This window comes from Neofelis nebulosa, chromosome 17 (genome assembly GCF_028018385.1).
Source record: "Neofelis nebulosa isolate mNeoNeb1 chromosome 17, mNeoNeb1.pri, whole genome shotgun sequence".
Taxonomy (NCBI): domain Eukaryota; kingdom Metazoa; phylum Chordata; class Mammalia; order Carnivora; family Felidae; genus Neofelis; species Neofelis nebulosa.
The window spans coordinates 16,037,995-16,056,101 of NC_080798.1; the positions used below are offsets into that span (position 1 = coordinate 16,037,995).

At 52.4% G+C, this 18,107-nt stretch overlaps 1 protein-coding gene across 6 annotated transcripts in view; it reads right to left on the reverse strand.

Moving 5' to 3' along the window:
- The window catches only part of SIPA1L3 (signal induced proliferation associated 1 like 3), a 239,627-nt gene that overhangs the window by 82,836 nt on the left and 138,684 nt on the right, over positions 1 to 18,107 (reverse strand). For all 6 annotated transcript variants that reach the window (XM_058707345.1, XM_058707339.1, XM_058707340.1 and 3 more), the window contains 5 exons: positions 15,833 to 17,653; positions 12,263 to 12,393; positions 4,167 to 4,355; positions 3,146 to 3,320; positions 63 to 166 (listed from right to left, as the gene is read on the reverse strand). In XM_058707345.1, coding sequence (XP_058563328.1) covers positions 63 to 166; positions 3,146 to 3,320; positions 4,167 to 4,355; positions 12,263 to 12,393; positions 15,833 to 17,345 — 2,112 coding nt within the window. In that variant the 5' untranslated portion in view covers positions 17,346 to 17,653. The remainder of the gene's footprint in view (positions 1 to 62; positions 167 to 3,145; positions 3,321 to 4,166; positions 4,356 to 12,262; positions 12,394 to 15,832; positions 17,654 to 18,107) is intronic.

Sequence of the window (18,107 nt, forward strand, 5' to 3'; positions counted from 1 at the left end):
TTGGGGTTCAGTTGTGCACCAACTGGAAATCACATGGGACCCCTGCCCTGGGCCCCACTGACCTGCTGCCTGTTGTTGGGGGTGTAAGGGAGCAGGGTGGAGACGTGGAACATGATCTCGTAGTCCTGGTATGTCGTGTAGAGGGAGTGGGTGCCCGTAGAGTCGGCTGCAACAGAAACACCAGTTAGCACCACGTTTCCCAAACCTCTGGGCTTGTGCCACAGCCCACATGCCATCTGTGTTAGTTTTTAGCTTGATGTTTTCACTTCACTCTACTCTTTAAAATTAAATAAATTTAGGTAAAAAGGAAACCTTATGTTAGACACCCACCAGACTGGTAAAAAAAAAAAAAAAAATTAAAAGTCTGACCGTACCAAGGGTTGGCGGTGATGTAGAATGACTGGAGCCCTTTATGCGGCTGGTCAGGCGTGCGAATTGGTGCAACCACTTTGGAAAACTTTTTCACAACATCTAGTGAACCTAAAGGTCAGCTTAATTGATGACTCAACACTTCGTGTCCTAGGATCATAATCCAGAGAAAAGGTACACATGTGCCCTGGGATATGGGTACAGGCACCTTCAAACGTCAGTCACAAGAATGGATCAACCATGAAACGAGCCGCAGTCACCACATGGGCGAATCCCGTACATACAATGTTGAATGAAAGATGCCAGACACAAGAGGAGCACGTAGGGTGTGATTCCATTCGCGTTACGTTCAAAAACAGGCAAAACAAATGCTGTTTAGAGATGCATGTATAGGTGGCAAAACTATGAATGATAATCACGAGAGTCAGGATACTGGTTATCTCTAACGGGAGGGGGTTGTGACCAGGCAGAAGCACATCTGATTGTTGGCTCCATGTTTCCGAGGGGGAAACTGAGGCACAGGGAGGGAGGGACTTGCCTAAGGTCACACTGCAATGCGCAGTGAAGTCTGGACTGGAACTCGGGATGTGGGACTCCGGTGTTTTCTTAACAGGACTCAGTGTTGCTCTCACCCAAATCCCTAAACTTCAGCCCTAAAGGCCCTGCACGGTGGGTCCTGCCTGCCTTCCTCACTTCATCCTCTCTCTACATGAACTTCCCTGGACAACAGCCTTTAGACCTCGGGGCTTTTGCATGCGCTGTTCCTTTACCTGGAATACTTTCGGGCTCCTTCATTGCCTCTTTTATTCCAACTCACTCTTCTCAGGCCACATGCCATGTTCTCAAGGAGCCCTTCCCCACTCCAACATAAGATCAGGTGCCCCATACATGCTCCTATCATCTTGAACTGCCCAGGGAGGAAGGCTGGGAGGTTTCTGTGGAGCGCGTGAATGAGCCCACGAACCATGTTGCCAGGAACTCCAGGATGTCATGTTCACCCCGGGAAGCCCATTCTTCCAGCAAGCTTTATCTAGTTGAAGGTGCTGGGGAAACAGTGGTAGAACAGGCCCAAGAGTCCCTGTTCTTGAGGCCTCACATTTTAGGGTGGGGGGTAGCTGTGACAGGTGAGGGCACTGAAGCCACAGCTGGTCAGTGCCAGAGCCAGGCCTGAAGCCAGGAGACCTTCAGGTGGCTGCAAGCCCAGGGCATCCCTGTCTGGTAGCTGGGGAGACTGGCCGGGAGCACCGTGCTCCTCGGGGTCCTCAGAGAAAATCCGCTTCCTGCAGAAGCCACACGGCAGCGGCTGGTGTGCCCTCGAGTGCTGATTCTCTGTGAGGCACTGTGCCAGCATCTGACGCTCACGGCCAACTCGGGGACGGGGGGAAAGACTATGGCCGTCACTTCGTGCAGGACGCTGACCCTCAGGAGCAGGCATCTGTCTGAGAAGGCGGACAGTAAGTCTCTGCTTCCTTTTTCTGAGCACACTGCGCCCACACTGAAGGAATCACCAGCGGAACCACTCCTGCTGCGGGCTTCCAGAGCGCCAGGAGCGGACAGGATGCAGGCAGCTCGGGGAGGCCAGGCAGGTCCAGGGTCTGACACAGAGCGAGGGCTCAGTAAGATAGTTCAACACCGTGCTCCCGAGGTAAACACAACTTTACAGATGAGGAAACGGAGGCAGAGACAGCCAAAGCCACTGGTCCAACACCCCTAAACGAGAAATGGCTCATCCCTCCCACTGCTTCCTTCAACAGACAACAGCCATAAGCACCCGCCTAACACTTCATCCGTGTCTCTAAACGTGGTCTCATCTGGGCCTCCCTTCTCCAGATGAGGAGACTGAGGCATGGCCAGGTAAGGTGAGGAGCCAGTGATCAAGCCACAGCCCCATCACTCAGGGCCCGACTCAGCCTAAGCAACTATCCCAGCTACAGCTCACCTCTAAGGGGTCCTTCCCATAGGGAGCCGTGACGCCAATTTACAACATCACTCTTCCAACCCCCCAAAACTGCCAGGACACATTTTAATCCTATAGGTCATATATAAACATATTATGCATATAGATGCGTATTTATGTGTGGAAATGCCAGAACGGGTATGTTGTACCTCGCACCTGCCTTAAGAAACAGACCGCCTGCCACCAATACTCTTGTGAAAATGTGAGTATCGTTTCCTAGTTATATCCACACTCTCCCTGGAGGCAACCACTACCTTGAACGTCATGTCCATCACGGCCTTGCTTTTCTGTAGTTTTCCTACGTCAGAACAACCCCCCAGACAATACACTGTTGAATAAAAGCCATCTTTCGGCACCTGCTTTTGTGAGGCCCCCTGTCCACGCTCAACATCAAGTACGTGGCCTTCGTCCAGGCTGACGCCTGCAGCTCTAGTTCACTGCTGTCATTGCCACACAGCTCTCTGCCGCACAAAATACCACAATTCTGCCCGTGCACGCTGGGCACCATCCAAGCACTGGTGGTTATGAATATTCAGGACATCTCTCAACGCACATGTGCATGAGTTCCCAGAGGACATGTCTAGGAGCGCAACTGCTGACTCACAGGGTAGGTCTTTAAACTTTACTAGAACATGCCATACTGTTTTCCAAAGCGGTCGCACTCTCTGCACCCCCGTCAGCAGAGTCTGAGAGCTCCCACGGCTCTGCGCCCTTACCCAGGTATCATCAGGCCTTGTGACGTTTGCCCCTGGGGTGGGCGTGGGGTGGTGGTCCACCGGGATCCCACTGGTTCCCCCACGAGGCCACTGTGCCACTTACTCTTGACATCCAGCTGGGCGGCGTACTTGGTGAAGCCCTTCAGGCAGACCTTCTCCCCGATCAGGGAGAGGAACTCCTCAAAGGCGGGGCCGGCCTCCTCGTTGTTGTACATCTCCTCCTCCGAGCTCTGGCCGGCCTTGCAGTAGAGGATGCCCACTTTGTGTTTCCGGCACAGCTGCAGAGGCGGGCCAGGCAGAGACGTCAGAGGGAGGGGAAAAAGGGGCTTTCTCAGGTGTGGTGCCCAAGGAGCTCCTGGGGTCACACAATAACTCGGGGCCGCAGCCAGAGAGGAGGGAGAAAGGTGTGGGGGGCACATCCCAGTTGTCCCTCCCCTCCCCTCCCATTCCAGAGAGGCACAACAAGGTGTCACACAGCCCGCTCTCGTTCTCTCTACGGAGGGCCACGCCACTCTCAAGAATTAAGACACCGTTGCCTTGGCTGGCTGCCCACAGGAGGTGGACTGGAACTGGCTAAGACTTGGCAAAAGGAAATTCTCCAGGGCTCAGGGCTCAGTGCAGTCAACTGTTTTCAGGGAGTGGGCCCTCAGTGACCACATGTTTATTTTATGTATCTCATTCTCCTGGTCACTGGTGACTGGACCTTGACAGACACCTGACCTAAGCGTGGGCCAGTCAGAAGCTCTCCTGGGACCAAGAGTCAGCTAGCTGGGGTCTGCACGTGGCTGTTATTCTCACAGAAACTCTGGGAGCTGTGGGAGGATGGAGAAGCAAAGGGAGCCAGTGTGCAGAGATGGGAACATGCCCCCTAGCCTGTCCCCCACCATGAAACCTGGTGGCTGTCTCATCCCCAGACCATTTTCCTCCTGAGACCCAGTCATATTCTTGCTCTTGGCTCCCTTGGAATTTGATTAAGAGATCCCTCTTTTTACCTAAACTAGGTTAGGTGGGTTTCTATTCTTGGAAAAAGGAACAACAACAAAAAAGACCAAGACAGAAAGAGGTACCAGGATGGGGCTGCAGGCTACGGTCCCAGGGGCCCCCCACCCGGAACCCCGGCTCACCCCTTGTTCGTCGAGCTTCAGCAGCTGCTCGGTCACCTTGGGCGTGTTGAGAGCCAGCCTCAGGCAGTGGATGTTGAGCTCCGGGATGACATACTCCAGGGCATCCTTCAGGGGCAGGCCCCGCCCCGTCCCATGCTTTGTGGCTGTGGGTGTGGCGTCCTCCAGGATGGATCCCCGCAGGGTGATGAGCTGTTTGAGGGAGAGAAGAGAAGGTCAGGAGGCTCTCAGGACTCAGGAAGGAACAAGAGCCCATGAGGGTGTCCTATTCTCAGAGCAACGTGTGCGATGGTCAGAGAAGCTTGGGTCCCAGGGCCAGCCCGGGGTTTGGACCAGGACTTGAGCTTGCCGCCTCCTGCTTGCGTGATCTTGAGCAAGCGCCTTCAGATCTCTGGGCCTCAGCTTCTCTTTCACGAAATGGGTACGGTGACGGCATCAAAGCCCAGAAGAGCGCCGGGAGGATTAAGTGGATGAGTCAATGAGACAACGGATGGAGCACACCTTCATCCGTCAACAAATACCGACTACGTGCCCCGGAGACCGAGCCCTGTTCTGGGTGCGGCAAACAAAACAAAGACCCAACTGGTCTTCACCCGACTGGCATTTAAGTGGGGACACAGATTATGTCAGCTAGTAAGATGTATAATGAATAAAACAGGCTCCACAAGGCAAACCCTCAACGAACACTGTCTTCATTACAACACGTGTGAACATATTACTGTAGTAACACGGTTGGTCTGTGGTGGGGCCCAGGCATCTACGTACATGTGCATATACATATTCATACTTATACCAATGTATACTTACACAGACACACACACACACACACACACACACCTTTTCAGTGCCATTCAAATGATTCTGCTGTGTAGCCAGGATTGAAAACTTTTAGTCAGGCCAATCACGGCCACCTCATTTCACTTTCCCAGATGGTGCTTTCCATGTTTTTCCTATAGCTGGCCACATGACTAGCTACAGGTAATGAAATGTGAGGGGAATTCAGCTGGGGAAGGACTTCTTGGACACATTTGCTTCCCTTTGTTAAAGGAAAGCCCCTTTCCACCAGCCCATTTCTTCTTGCTAAGGACACTGGTGTGAGGGTAAGATGTTTGGGGCTGTGGCAGCCATCCTGTGTTTGTGAGGAAAGAGACAACAAGAAAACCAGAGAAGTCCATCTCTGCAGCTGCCCACCTCCAGGCTTCTTGTTAGAGAATTAAAATAACCCTCTATTTGTTTTAGCTATGGTTACTCGGGTCTTCAGGTTTACTCTACAGGCAAAGCAGTTTCTAACTGATATACCTTTATAACAAAGTCGCATTTATGAAGGTGCAGTGGTACAACAGTAATTACCTAATTACGTGCACACGTCTTTTCGGGGGGAGGTTTTATCATCTCCATGTTGCAGATAAGAAAACTGAAGCTCCGAGAGGTTAGGTGCCTTCTCCAAGGTCACCACAGCTAAGTGACTAAACCAGGATTCCCACGCAGCCCTGAATTTTCCAAAACTTACAGCTTTCGCCGCTGACAGTGTTTTATTTTTATTTTTGGCTGTGAGGTACATCCTCATACAGAAAAGTACTCAACACATGGAAGCATACCTAAAGGAATGATCACAGAGTGAACACCTAGGTAATCCCCACCAAATCAAAAAAGTATTTTCAGCCCCCCAAAACTCCTTCCCTCCTCCCCAAAGGCAACTCCACCCTGACTTCAAACTCCAGAATTTATTTCTGCCTGTTTTGGAGCTTCAGGCAGTTTGTATTCTTTTATATGTGGCTTGTTTCTCTCAATGCTGTGGATATGAGATTGGCTACGTTGCTGTGAGAAGCGGCTGTATTGCCACAACGGATTTATTCCATTCTACTGTTGAGCACGGGAACTGCTTCCAGTGTTGGACAGCTATGAACACTGCTGTTAGGAACACTCACAGGAGCTCCTCTTAGTGCACATGAACAAACCTTCTTCTGGGTCTATACCTAGGAGGGCAACTGCAGAGTCACTGGGCATGTTCATCTTTAATTCTCCTGAACTGCCCAAGAATATTCCAAGTGGTTGTACCAATTCATGTCCCGCTAGCCCTGAGAGTCCCTGTGGCTTCAGGTCCTCACTTGTACCAGCTCAGGCTTCTCTCTCCACAGCGTGAGCTGACCATCAGGTGATGCCATGCCCAGGGCCAGGCACGCAGCTCCAGCCCCAGCAAGGCAGCATGACAGGGTATTGGCAGCAATACGGGGAAAAACATCCCCCCTCAGGGGATTGCTACCAGCACCCAAGATATACTTGAAGCTATGATATAAAGACTAAGGATGAGATGCCAGGGTGGCTCAGTTGGCTAAGCATCTGACTTCAGCTCAGGTCATAATCTCGTGGTTCACGAGCCTAAGCCCCACCTAGGGCTCTGTGCTGCTGGAGCCTGCTTCAGATTCTGTGTGTCTCTCTCTCTGCCCCTCCCTGCTTGTGCTCTGTTGCTCTCTAAAAAAAAAAAAAAAAAAAAGACTAAGAAGGATTAATCAGTAGTACCTGGAAAAACATGCCTGTCCTAAGTCAACAGACACAAGAGATGGCAAAAATAATGTGTCACGGCATTGCCTCTAAGCATACAGCTTGCCAAATAGGACCTGGGCAAGAGGCATGCATGGAAGGAATGGAGTGATCTTGTGTTCTGGAGTTCCCAGCTGTAGCCTTGGTAATTAATAAAAAAACAAGTCGCTTTTATCCTAAGGACAGTAGTCTTGAAACAGATCATGAAAAGCAACCATGTTGGATGCTTTGCCCTGCCAGTGTGGGAGGCCCTGGGATTGTGGGTTTCAATCAATGCACCAATTGGATCTGTTTTTGTATCCTGCTGACACTGGCCCGCAGCGCCCTCTGCTGGGGCCAAGCAGAAGCATGGTCCTGCACCTCAGTCTTTCTCCCACTCTAGAGACAGGTGGCCTACTGTCACATTTTGGCTCTGAAGACTTGACCAAAAGCCACTACTTGAAAAGCTCCCAGCTTTGCCTTCTCTGCTGGGGAGATTAAGTAGGGCACTGGCAGGGCACAACGAGTGGCCATCTCTACTCTCCACCTGGTCCTGTCTGTCATCATTGCCTACCTGGCCTATGATGATAGCTGCCTTCTGGTCTCCCTGCTCCCACACCACTGCCACCCCGGCCCAGGCCACTCTTCCTGCAGCAGCTTGAGTCAGACCACGCCTCTCCTCTGTGCAGAACGGGCTAGTGGCTTCCCATTTCTCTCCAAGTAAAATCTATACACCCTGCTCAGCCTGCAAGGCCCTGTGTGACCTCATCCTCAACGATACCCGGCATCATCTCGCTGAGGGTAAGCAGTCACACGAGCCATAGAAAAGTCTCAAGGCCATGTATGCAGGGAGGTTTCTGTTTGCACAGGTTGTTCTTTGTTGGCTCCTGACTTAGATGCATTTTTCTCTGCTGGGCGGTGGGTGCACGCGTCGGGGACTTCTGGGAGGTCACCTAGGAGTCTGTCTGCCTGGATTCAAGTCCTGACTCTACCCATTCCTTAACTGTGTAACCCTGGGCAAGTTGCTTAATTTCTCTGTGCCTTTTTCCTCATCTATAAAATGCAGATAATGACTCTCTCAAAGGGCTGTAAAGATTCAATAAGATAATCCACATACAGTGCTCAGCTTTGTATCTGGCATCCAGTGAGCGCTCAATACATGTTAGTCATTATTATGTATACACGTGTCAAATGTATTTGTACAAAACCATATGCATAGTTAAGAATTTACATTTCACCTTTAATAGGAAGCTATAGTTGACTTTTCTCCCCACTTAACAATATGCTTTGGAGATTATTTCCATAAACACACACACACACACACACACACACACACACACACACACACACACACAGACGATCAGAGTTACCTACTGAATACAAATGAAGTCCTAGTCGGTTCACACTATTACACTTGCTCTTTTCACTTAATAGGAGACTCTCCCTTTTCTACTTTGTACACTTACTTATATACTTAAATTCTTAATGAGTGACTGTTACTTTTTAAATAAAAAAGAAATGACAAATCCAAACCTCTAACCCTAAGAAAATCAAGGCCCATCAAAAACTCACGTTTGCTGGGCTAAGGGGGACTTGTTGGGCTTGGAGGCCAGACCGTCCCTGGTTGCCTGGGGTTTTCCTGTGTCCTGGGAGAGACACGCCAGCAAAGGGCTCAGGCCAGGGCTCGTCCTGTCCAGGCTGGGCGGGGCAGGGGGAGGGGGGCACTGTTCAGGCGTGTGATGCCAGAGCCCAGCTCCAAGTCTGTTCCTGCCCTGGCGGGAAGCTCAGTGCTGCCAACGCTCACAACCCATCTGCCGGGAGATATGGGCCCACTCGACTGTCTGCTCAGCGGCCGGGGGTGGCCATCTGGGGCGGGCCAGCCTGCTGGCCTGGAAAACAGCCCAGGCGCTTCACCCTGGACCCCACACCTTGGTTTACGGGAGCCTAAGATATGTACATGTGGACAGGAGGATAGAACTCTGCCTGTGAACTCCACCTTTGGTTCCTGGCATGGCCCTCGGACCCTGGCGGGGGGTGGTGGGGACAGTGACAGGCCAGGCTCGTAGTAGCATCTACCACTTGGAGTACTCACTGCCTTACAGCCTCAGGCTACCACCTCACGTGTGCGAGTCCATGAGAACCTTCCCTGCCGCTCTAGGAGACAGGGAACAAACAGCACAGAGCCCATTCACAGATAAAGAAACTGAATCCAGCGGTAAAGCCAACATGATCACATGGTTAGTAAAAAACCAAGGTCACGTGGTTAGTAAGTGGCAGAACTGGACTGAACCCAGGGCTGTCTATTCCCAGAGCTAGAATTCAAACCCCACAGGCAGTGTGCTGAGTGGTTAAGAGCCTGGGCCCAGGCCCTGGGAAGCTTTGGTCCATGTCCCAGCTCTGCCATTGGTGACTCTGACAAATGATGATCTCCCTGGGCTTCAGCCTCCCATCCTCATCTGTAGAATGGGAATAATGGGACCCATGTCATAAGACTGTTGAGAAGATTTGGGCTTCACGCATATAAAACATTTAGGACACTGTCTGGCAAGAATGTGTGTTAAAAGTGTTAGCTATTATTGCGGATACTGTTGTTGTTACTACTGGGGGCTGTGGACCGTCCACCTTGTCGCCATGATAGGAAGGGCTTGAGGAAGAGGCACAGCAAACCTTGCTGGCCACTGCCCGCCCTCCAACTCAGGTGATGAGGTCCTCAGGTCTGAGTGCCCAGTAGGGCAGCTCCACCAGGAGCTGGGCTCGGGGCTGAGCCTGCATGCATGTGGGGTTAGAAAAAGGCCCGGTTGTGGCTGTGAACCTCATGGTGGGCCAAAATTCACAGGGCTGCCAGGAATGTGACAAGGGGACAGTAGACTGAGACCCTTACCAATGGCTAACTTCACTGGGGTCTTCCCAAGTGCCAGGCCAAGCACTGCCTAATGTGTAAGCCCACTGGATCCATGACTATAGAGATTGTAGGGACTGTGGGAAGACTGGGATTCCCAAGAGGGAAACTGAGGCTCTGAGAGGAGAAGCCAGGTGTACAGGTTCACAGCTGGTGAATGGCTGAACTAGGAATCCATACCAGGTCTCCAATGTGCCAGATGTGATCATGCCTCAGGACCTTTGCAATGGCTGTTCCCTCTGCCTGGAATGCTCTTGTTCTAGATGTCCACATGGCTCCTTCTCTCATGTCCTTCAGGTCATTACTCAAATGTTATCTTCCCAGTGATATGTCCTTGACCATTCTGCCTAAACACTGAACCGCGCCTTACACTTATCTCTTCCTTGCTTGACTTGCTACCTTGTCATCACTTACCACATTGTGTAATTCATCAAAGTATGTGTGTATTGTCTGCCTCCCCCACAAGAGTGCAGCAGGGATGACAGGTAGTGGTGCTGGGTGAATCTCTGCCATGTGGATGAATCCTGGACCTGTGTCCTGGGGCCTCAAGAGCCTCATGCCGATCCTGGGTGGGGGTGGGTGGGGGGACTGGAGGCTTGTTTTGTGGGTGTTGGGGCTAGGAAGTGCGTGGAAGCAGGCACAAGGCAGGAGCAGCACTGAGCCGGTTTCAAACTCACTGAATAGGAACCACAGCAGAAACAATATACCCCGACCCAACATCCCCACACCCAAGTCTCATGACTCCCAGTACATGCAGTGCAGGCCGGTATTTTAAAAATTCATTCTACATATTCCATTTTTATTAATAAGAAACAGTAGCACAAAAGCGCTGGCACTAAGCTGAGTTTGTAACTCATCAGTGGGTCTGCTGTGCAGTTTTGAGCCCCGTCAGTGGAATCCCAGAGGCAGCCGAGTGGGGCTAGAGAGCAGGCCGACTCTTCCCCTTGCCACTTACTGGATGCTGCTTTGGGCAAAGCCCTCAACCTCTCAGGGCCTTGTTTCATCATCTGTCAATGAGGACAACCGGGCCTTCATCACAGAACTGTCGTGACACGTAAGTGAATGAATGTACATAAAGGGTAAAGAAAACATCCGACACAGTGTTATTAAGTAGATCTGCAATGTCACGGCAGTTGTAATGAAATATTATTTGCTAGTGTTTGTTATTTCACCCAGCAGTTCCCCAGATGACGTGACACAATCTGATGCCATGTGAGCTGTCACGTCACATTCTGCCCCAGTGCTCATCTGGCCAGAAAGGTGAGGAGAGGGAAGAGGGGCTGGGTGACAGAGGTGCCGGTGACGAGGAGAGGTGGGGGCGCTGTGGGACTGCCTCCTCTAAGCTGCCACAAAGCCTCTGTGTCATCCATCCCCCTCAGCAAGAGGGTCTCCGTGAGGGGATGGGGCTAGGGTCCTCGGTGTACCATCTGCCAGTCTGGATGACGTCCAGGTTTGGCTGGCCTCACACCCAAAGTCCTTGGCGGCAGCAGCAGGCTGCTGGGGTCCCACCGGGACCTGGGCAAAGGCCAGGAACAAGGCGGATGGGGCAATGCAGGGCTGAAGGAGACCCACTTTGGGGGCCTGCCCAGCTGACTACCATCCCTTTCCTGGAAAGCTCTTCCTTACTTGGGTCTTTTGGAAGTCTGCTGTTTTTGCTGGCCTAGCGCCCCTCTTGGCAGAAGAACTGCCTCCCCCAGGTGATTCCGACTGAACTGTCAATTACAGTGTGCTGCCCTGTCCCAGTGGAGCACACGTGATCCAAGCAGAGCCAGTCAGAGTCCTTCCCACAGATTTGGCAGCAAGTGTCTCTTCCTTGTGGAGGAGACGTACAAAGATGTAGAAGAGTTGAGCAGCCAGTCTCCATTTTCCCATGACATGGAGAGAGCTTGCTGGTGGCAGAAGAGAAGAGAATGACATTCACAATGCAAAAAAGCAGAGCTTAGAGGAACAGAGCGGTCTGGAGGCAGAATATGGTGACATCATTTGAGTGCCTGGATCCAGCTATGCCTGAAGCTAGCCCTACCCTGCCCGGATTTGCAGTTATATGAACCGAAAAATTCTATTTCTGGCTTGAACCAGTTAGATTTCTGTCAATTACAATTGAGAGTCCTAATTGAGCAGGATGCCCCCAGCAGGCCTTGTTCCCTAGCCACGGCTGATATTTAGTCTAGGGGAAGACCTCCTCTGCCCAAACCAGGACAACGGGTTTCTCTACTCAGACTTGAAAGCACTGCGAGTGTTTTGAGCTGAGCGGCACCAACAGCAGTGCCTGCTGTGGCTGAGATTCCCCAATTACTGCCGTGCCTGAGGCTTGCTGCCTTAATTCTTTCCATTCTGCAGGACATCTCATGATCCTGAAAGGATCCCTTACACGTCTCCCTTTATTTCCTATTCTAACCAGAGTGAATCTCTTGTACAATGTAAGTATTGTGGGCTCTCCAAGATCCCAGTCCTGGCCTGGCCCCTTATTCACTGAGCCCATACAAGTCACTTCATTTCTCTGAGTCTTAGTCTTCTCTTCTGTAAAATGGAGACACGAACAGAAGTGCTCTCGGGAGGTTATTAGGAGGACTGCGTGAGGTGAAGCAGGGGAAGCACCTAACACAGAATAAGGGCTCACAGAGGGTGAGGGGCTATCGAGCTGTAATTTACGTAAACTAATAACGGTGATGCGACTTACCTCACGGGTCCGGAAGATGATCCTGTACTGGTACTGAGGCCCGTGGTCCTTGTGGTCCTCCAACTTCTCCCGCTTGATGCTCACAGCCACTGGCCCCAGTTTCTCGTCCACACCAAAGTAATTGGCATGTTCTGAGAGGGAAGCGTTCTGAGTGAGTTCTCTGGGAAGGAGGGGTGATGCCCGGGGCAGGTTCTTGGGCAACCCGTGGGATCCTGCTCACACAAACCTCCCGCCTGGTCATGGCCACACTCGACAGAGAGACTGACGGCAAGACCTGACTGTGCCACCTCAGCCAAGTCACAGAACTTTTTTGAGCCTCAGTTCCTCCATCCGAAAAACGGGCGCCCTGACACTACCCGTAACTCATCGAGTCGATGTGAGGTGAGGGTGAAATGAGACTACAAATATTAAATGCTTAGCACAGTGTCTGGCACGTAAAAAACACAGCCTATGGTTATCCCAGATTTGCAAACGTCCATCATTAGCTCAGCTGCCAACTAGCCCTGTGAAGTGGTTAAGATTCTATTCTACCGCGCTGCTCGCAGGACTCAAATCTGGGGTGTCTGCCACTAGGTTAGATGGACGGCCCAGGCCAAGGCACTCCACAGCACTTTCATCAGGAAAACGGGAGCAGTAAGGCTGGACACACCTCTCAGCACAGTTGTGAGGATCAAACAGGTTAACAGGCGTGAAGCACTTAGCACAGAGCCAAGTACACAGTAAGCACGAAAGAAATGCTAGCTCTTATCATCCCAGGGCGTGATGTTTGTCACAGAAAAGGGACCATGATTCAAGTCCCCAAGCATCGCTTTTAGCCAACCATGCTTCTACACACCTAGGATACTTAAACGCTACTCTTTTCCCTCCCTCAATAGAGCCACTGAATCATGGAGCAGGTCTCCTGTTCTCTCCCCTAAAGAGCAGCTGTCTCCCCCTTTCTCTAAAACATGCTGCTGTTTTCTAATCCTTCCAGCAAACAGTTTTTTCCAATGTGTAACCCAAGTGTTTCCTGCTTGTGGTGGATAGCCACCGGCAGCCTGTCTTGACTCAAGTCAACATCCACCCCTTGCCAGAAATTCCTTCCCATCCCGGTGCTCTGAATATTTAGCTGATGGTTCCTGTTCTCATGAGATACTTTTAGTGAACCAAAAGCTTATCGAAGGCCTAAATAATGTGTTAATTAACGGTGCCAGTCAGACCAGTACCTGCACTGGGTTAAACCATCTCCCCAGCAGGTCAGAGAGCATAAGCAGTATCTGCTGCACAGATAATCGGTTCATTCCTAAACATCTGCAGGGCTTGTTCTGTTTTGTTTTCTCCCGAAGCATAGCCAGCACCCTGCATTCCTGGCATATAGCAGGCGCTCACTGAACAATGACCGATGAGGAATTTATAAACTTCCAGGGCTACCAAGAAGTCCAATTTTGAAAGAAAAAAAAATTTTTTTAAATAAAGCTCCCTAGTGAGGACTTACTATCTGCCCAATGAAGAACTCAGTGCTTTAATGTACAATCTTATTTGATCCTCACCAATCTTACGCCGGTATTTCTATATGTGAGTTGGAAATAATGTGTTCTCTGTTGGTTAGGTACAAAAATGTAGAATCAGGTTTTGACTGAGTCATTCAAATCCATTTCTTGACCACTAGATGGGTGAATTTCAGAGAGACCCTGTCAGCGTCTCCCACTGATTGTTTACTTCTCCCTGTAGCCTTATCGGTTTTTCATTTATATCCCCCTAACCCAGGTTGCCAGGTGCACAAACATTCACAACCTTTCTCATTAGCAACTGTCTGGAACTTTCTTTTTCCCCACCCTTTCATTTTCGATTTCTGTGTCCTTTTGTTTTGGGACATGCGATGCTGCTACAATCGTCTCCATTCCTCACGTGAGGACAGAGTCCCAGGGGTGAAATATGTCATACAAACTAATAAGCTATGACACAGGCACCCTGAACCCAGGGCTGTCTGGACTCCAATGCTGGAGCTCCAGAGCCTGCATGCACTCTGAGCCCTGTGGAATGACTTAGTTGAAATTTGTTAGGTTTGGCTAGGACACTGGCTGAAAACAATTTTTTTAAATAGTTGCTGTGGAGTACTAGCTGCCTATCCATTCTATTCTGCCCTTCTTTTCAAGAAAAACCCTCTATTCTTAGGGGAGGAAAAGGGGATTTGTCTAGTTGAAAACCTGTATTTCCCAGCCTGCCTTGTAGATAGGAGTGGTCAATAAGCAGCAGTGGCTGGATGGGGCTTCTGAGAAAGCTTTTTAAAGGGAGGTGATTTGACAAGAGATCTGCCTTTTTGCCCTTACCCTTTCCTCTTTCTTTGCTTGGAAATATGGATGCGACAGCTGGAGCTGCAGCAGCCATCTTGGACCAGGAGACCACCTGAGGGCTGGAGGCCATGCACTAAGGATGGCATTCCACTGATGCTGAGGGGTAACCCTACCAGCCCTGGGCTGCTGACCTCCAGACTTCTTTATATCATAGAAATAAGCTTCTATGTAGTTAAAGTCTGTCACTGGCAGTTATGAGCAATTCTAAACCAATACAGTTGTCAGCATTTAAAAATTAGGAGAATCTGCATTAAAAAAAAAAAAAAAAAAAGCTTCATTTCAGGAGAATCCTGAAAGATCGGAAAGGCTGGCAACACTGGGTTTGCCTGTATTTCCTGCATGACAACAGTGGGCTGGAGCTGAGCAGGAGCTGCCCTTTGCCCCAGCCCTGCCCAGCTCCTGTAGCTGCCTGGGTTCTCTGCACGATGCTGTGTTGTCTCCTCAAATTGTCCCACCAGCACTGATGAACCTAATGATGCAGGAAGCCCATGTCTCCCTCATGTTAACACCTTCTAAACGTCAATAGCTCCACCTTCAGAGGGGATCCAGAACCTGCCTGCTTAGTCCCGCACTCATGGGCTCCCAACCTGGATGTGTCCATCATCCTCTCCTGCTTGGATTACTACAGCAGCCTCCTCCCTGGCTTCCCTGCTTCCCCCTCCCCCAGCATCTGTCCCCCAGGAGGAGGCTGTGAACACCTGAGTCACTTCAGGGCCTTCTCTGCTCCTCAGAACTCTCTTGTGGCTCCATCTCACTCAGGGCAAAGACAGTGAGAGTCCTCGTCATGACTCACAAAGTCCCACACTGTGTGCCTCGTCACCTCTCTCCCTCAGCTCCTGCCACACTCTCTCAGCCACTCTGTCCCAGCAACACTGGCCTCCTCCCTCCTCCTTTAGTGTTTCAGGACTATTGAACTTGCTCTTCCCTGTGCAGGAACACTGTCCCCAAGCTCCACACAGCTCCTTCCTTCAGCTCTGTACTCAACTACCTACGAGGTCCTCCCAAACCATTCCCTATTGCAAGTGAAGCCTCTGACCTTGACACGATTTCCCTCTCCCTTACTTTATGTTTCTCCATAGCACTTGCCACCCTATGCTGCCTTATATATTTTGCACATTAATCAAGTTTTGGTTTTTGTCTTGCTCCCCCCCCCCCCCATGTGGGTGGGCGCACATAGGGAATGCATGAGCAGCGGGGTCCCGGGGACAAGCCGCTGCCACCCGCCTGCCCCCATCACCTCGGCCCACGAAGTGGTCCTGGTAGTAGCGGGCGCCCAGGTCCACGTGCTCGATGCTGTACTGCCGCGGGCGGCTCTGCGTCCTCTGCTGCTCCTTGGGCACCTCCAGCACCGAGATGCTGGCGTTGGTGCGGTGCGCACTGAGGGTGAGCTCGGCGGGGCGGCCCTCGCCGCCGCTGCCGCCCGGGGAGCCCACGGCCGCCCGCGAGAAGCTCACGTTGCGCTCGCACTCGCCGCCGATCTCGTTGCGGAAGTGCGGGCAGCTGAGCAGCAGGTCGTTGCTGTTGTCGTCGCCCAGGTCCTGCTCCAGGTTCTCCTTGCAGTTCAGGTCCTCCGTGCTGGGGAAGGCGGCGTCCAGGCCGCCCAGGCCGTGGGCCCGCGACGCCGAGAGGGCGGCCGTGGCGGAGGCGGCCGAGGCGCCCGTGGTGGTGTTGCGCCGCTGCGCCGTGGCCACCCTGTTGGCGGCCGCCTCGTTGAGGTCGAACAGCATGCTCTGCACGTCAAAGTGGGCGAAGCTCTTCTGGCAGACCCACGGGCGGCCGGCCTCCGGGGGGCTCCGGCCCTCCTCGGCCTCCCCCGGGGCCCGGCCGGCCTCGCCGTCCGTCTTCCCGCTCCTCAGCTTCCGGAAGATGGACGAGTCGGCCGCGTCCCCGCCGCCCAGGCCGCGCCCGGGCTTCTTGCGGGCCTTCTCTTTCTCCTTGGCGGGCTGGAGCACCAGGAGGCTGTCCTTGGCGGGCTGCCCGTTGCGGGGGTCCCCCTTGGCTCCGCCGCCGCCCCCCGGGACGTGGGGTCCCGGATCAGCCTGGAGCAGCTCACTGAGGGGCTGGGGGCCCGCGGCCTCCGGCTGTTCGCTGCGGAACTCGTTGAGAATGTCGAAGAAGCTCTGCTCCGGCACGCCCTGCACATCGATGGAGGACGTGCTGCCGTACTCGCGGAAGAGGGGCAGGGCCCCTGTGTGCCGGGGTCCCCGCGGCTCCCCCGCGTCCTCCGCGTCACACTCGCTGAGGGTGATCTCGCTGCTGCTGCGGTGCCGCAGGGGGAGGAAGGCCCTGCCGGGGGACCGGGGCCACCCGTCCTGGAATTCCACATCTTTGGACCTTCTCCTGGAGAGTCTGTGGAAGGCTTTGGGCACTGAGGAAGCCGGGGTGCTGACAGGAGGCTGTCCGTTCTGTACGCTCCTCATGGAATGGGCCACCTTTGTGGCCTTCGTGCCGTCTGCGTCCTGTGAGGGGCTTGGGTTGTTCTGCTCTCTCAGGGCGTCCCGCTTGGGCGGCCAGTCGGCCACTCTTGCACGCACACCCATCTTGGGCACTGCAGGGGTGGTGGGACTGGGGCGGGTGGTGGCGCTGACTGGGCTCTCACCAATGGGCTGCGGCATGCCCCCGTTCTGGACCCAGAATCCCATGGGAGCATAGTCCCCTGCGTGTGGCCCGGGGAGGACATCGGCCCCCCTGGCCCCACAACTGGCTGCCAGATCCACACCATCACTGGGAATGGGCCGATAGGTGGTCATAGTCCACGGGCACTGGAGTGCTACTGGCTCCCGTGAGCTGCCGAGTAACTTTATGGGGTCCCCTGGCCCTCAGCCATTGTTCAGGGCCGCCAGTCCCAGGATGAAGGATGCTGGCCCTTGAAGCCTGACCGGAAGGTTGTGAGCCTGTGGAGTCCAGTTCTCCACCATCGCTGTGGACAACCGAGCCGGGACAACCTCAGGAGGCAGGTGCTGTCCTAGGGTCTCCAGACTGGGCGGCTCAGCAGGACAGAGCAAGCAGTAGATGTGGGCGAGGGCCAGCAGGCTGCTGGGCTGTCCTCCCTGCCATGCTGAAAAAGGAGAGAAGGCAAAGGTGAGATGTGATGTTACTGTTCCCAGAGAAACTTTTTGTGTGACAGCTTTATACTCATTTAAAACATTTTTTATTAGAGAAAATTTCAAACATACCCAAAGCAGGGGTGCCTGAGTGGCTCAGTCAGTTAAGAGTCCGTCTCTTGATTTTGACTCAGGTCAAGATCTCACAGTTGGTGAGTTTGAGCCCCACACTGGGCTCTGCACTGACAGTGCAGAGTCTGCTTGAGATTCTCTGTCTGCTCCTCCCCAACTTGTGCACACACACTCTCTCTCAAAATAAATAAACTTAAACAAAATATTTTAAAAAACATACCCAAAGCAGAATAGTGTATTTATTGAGCACCCGACAAGCTTTAACAACCATTAACTATTCGCCATTTTCATTTCATCTACCCACCCACTCCTACACTTTTTTTTTTTTTTGACAGA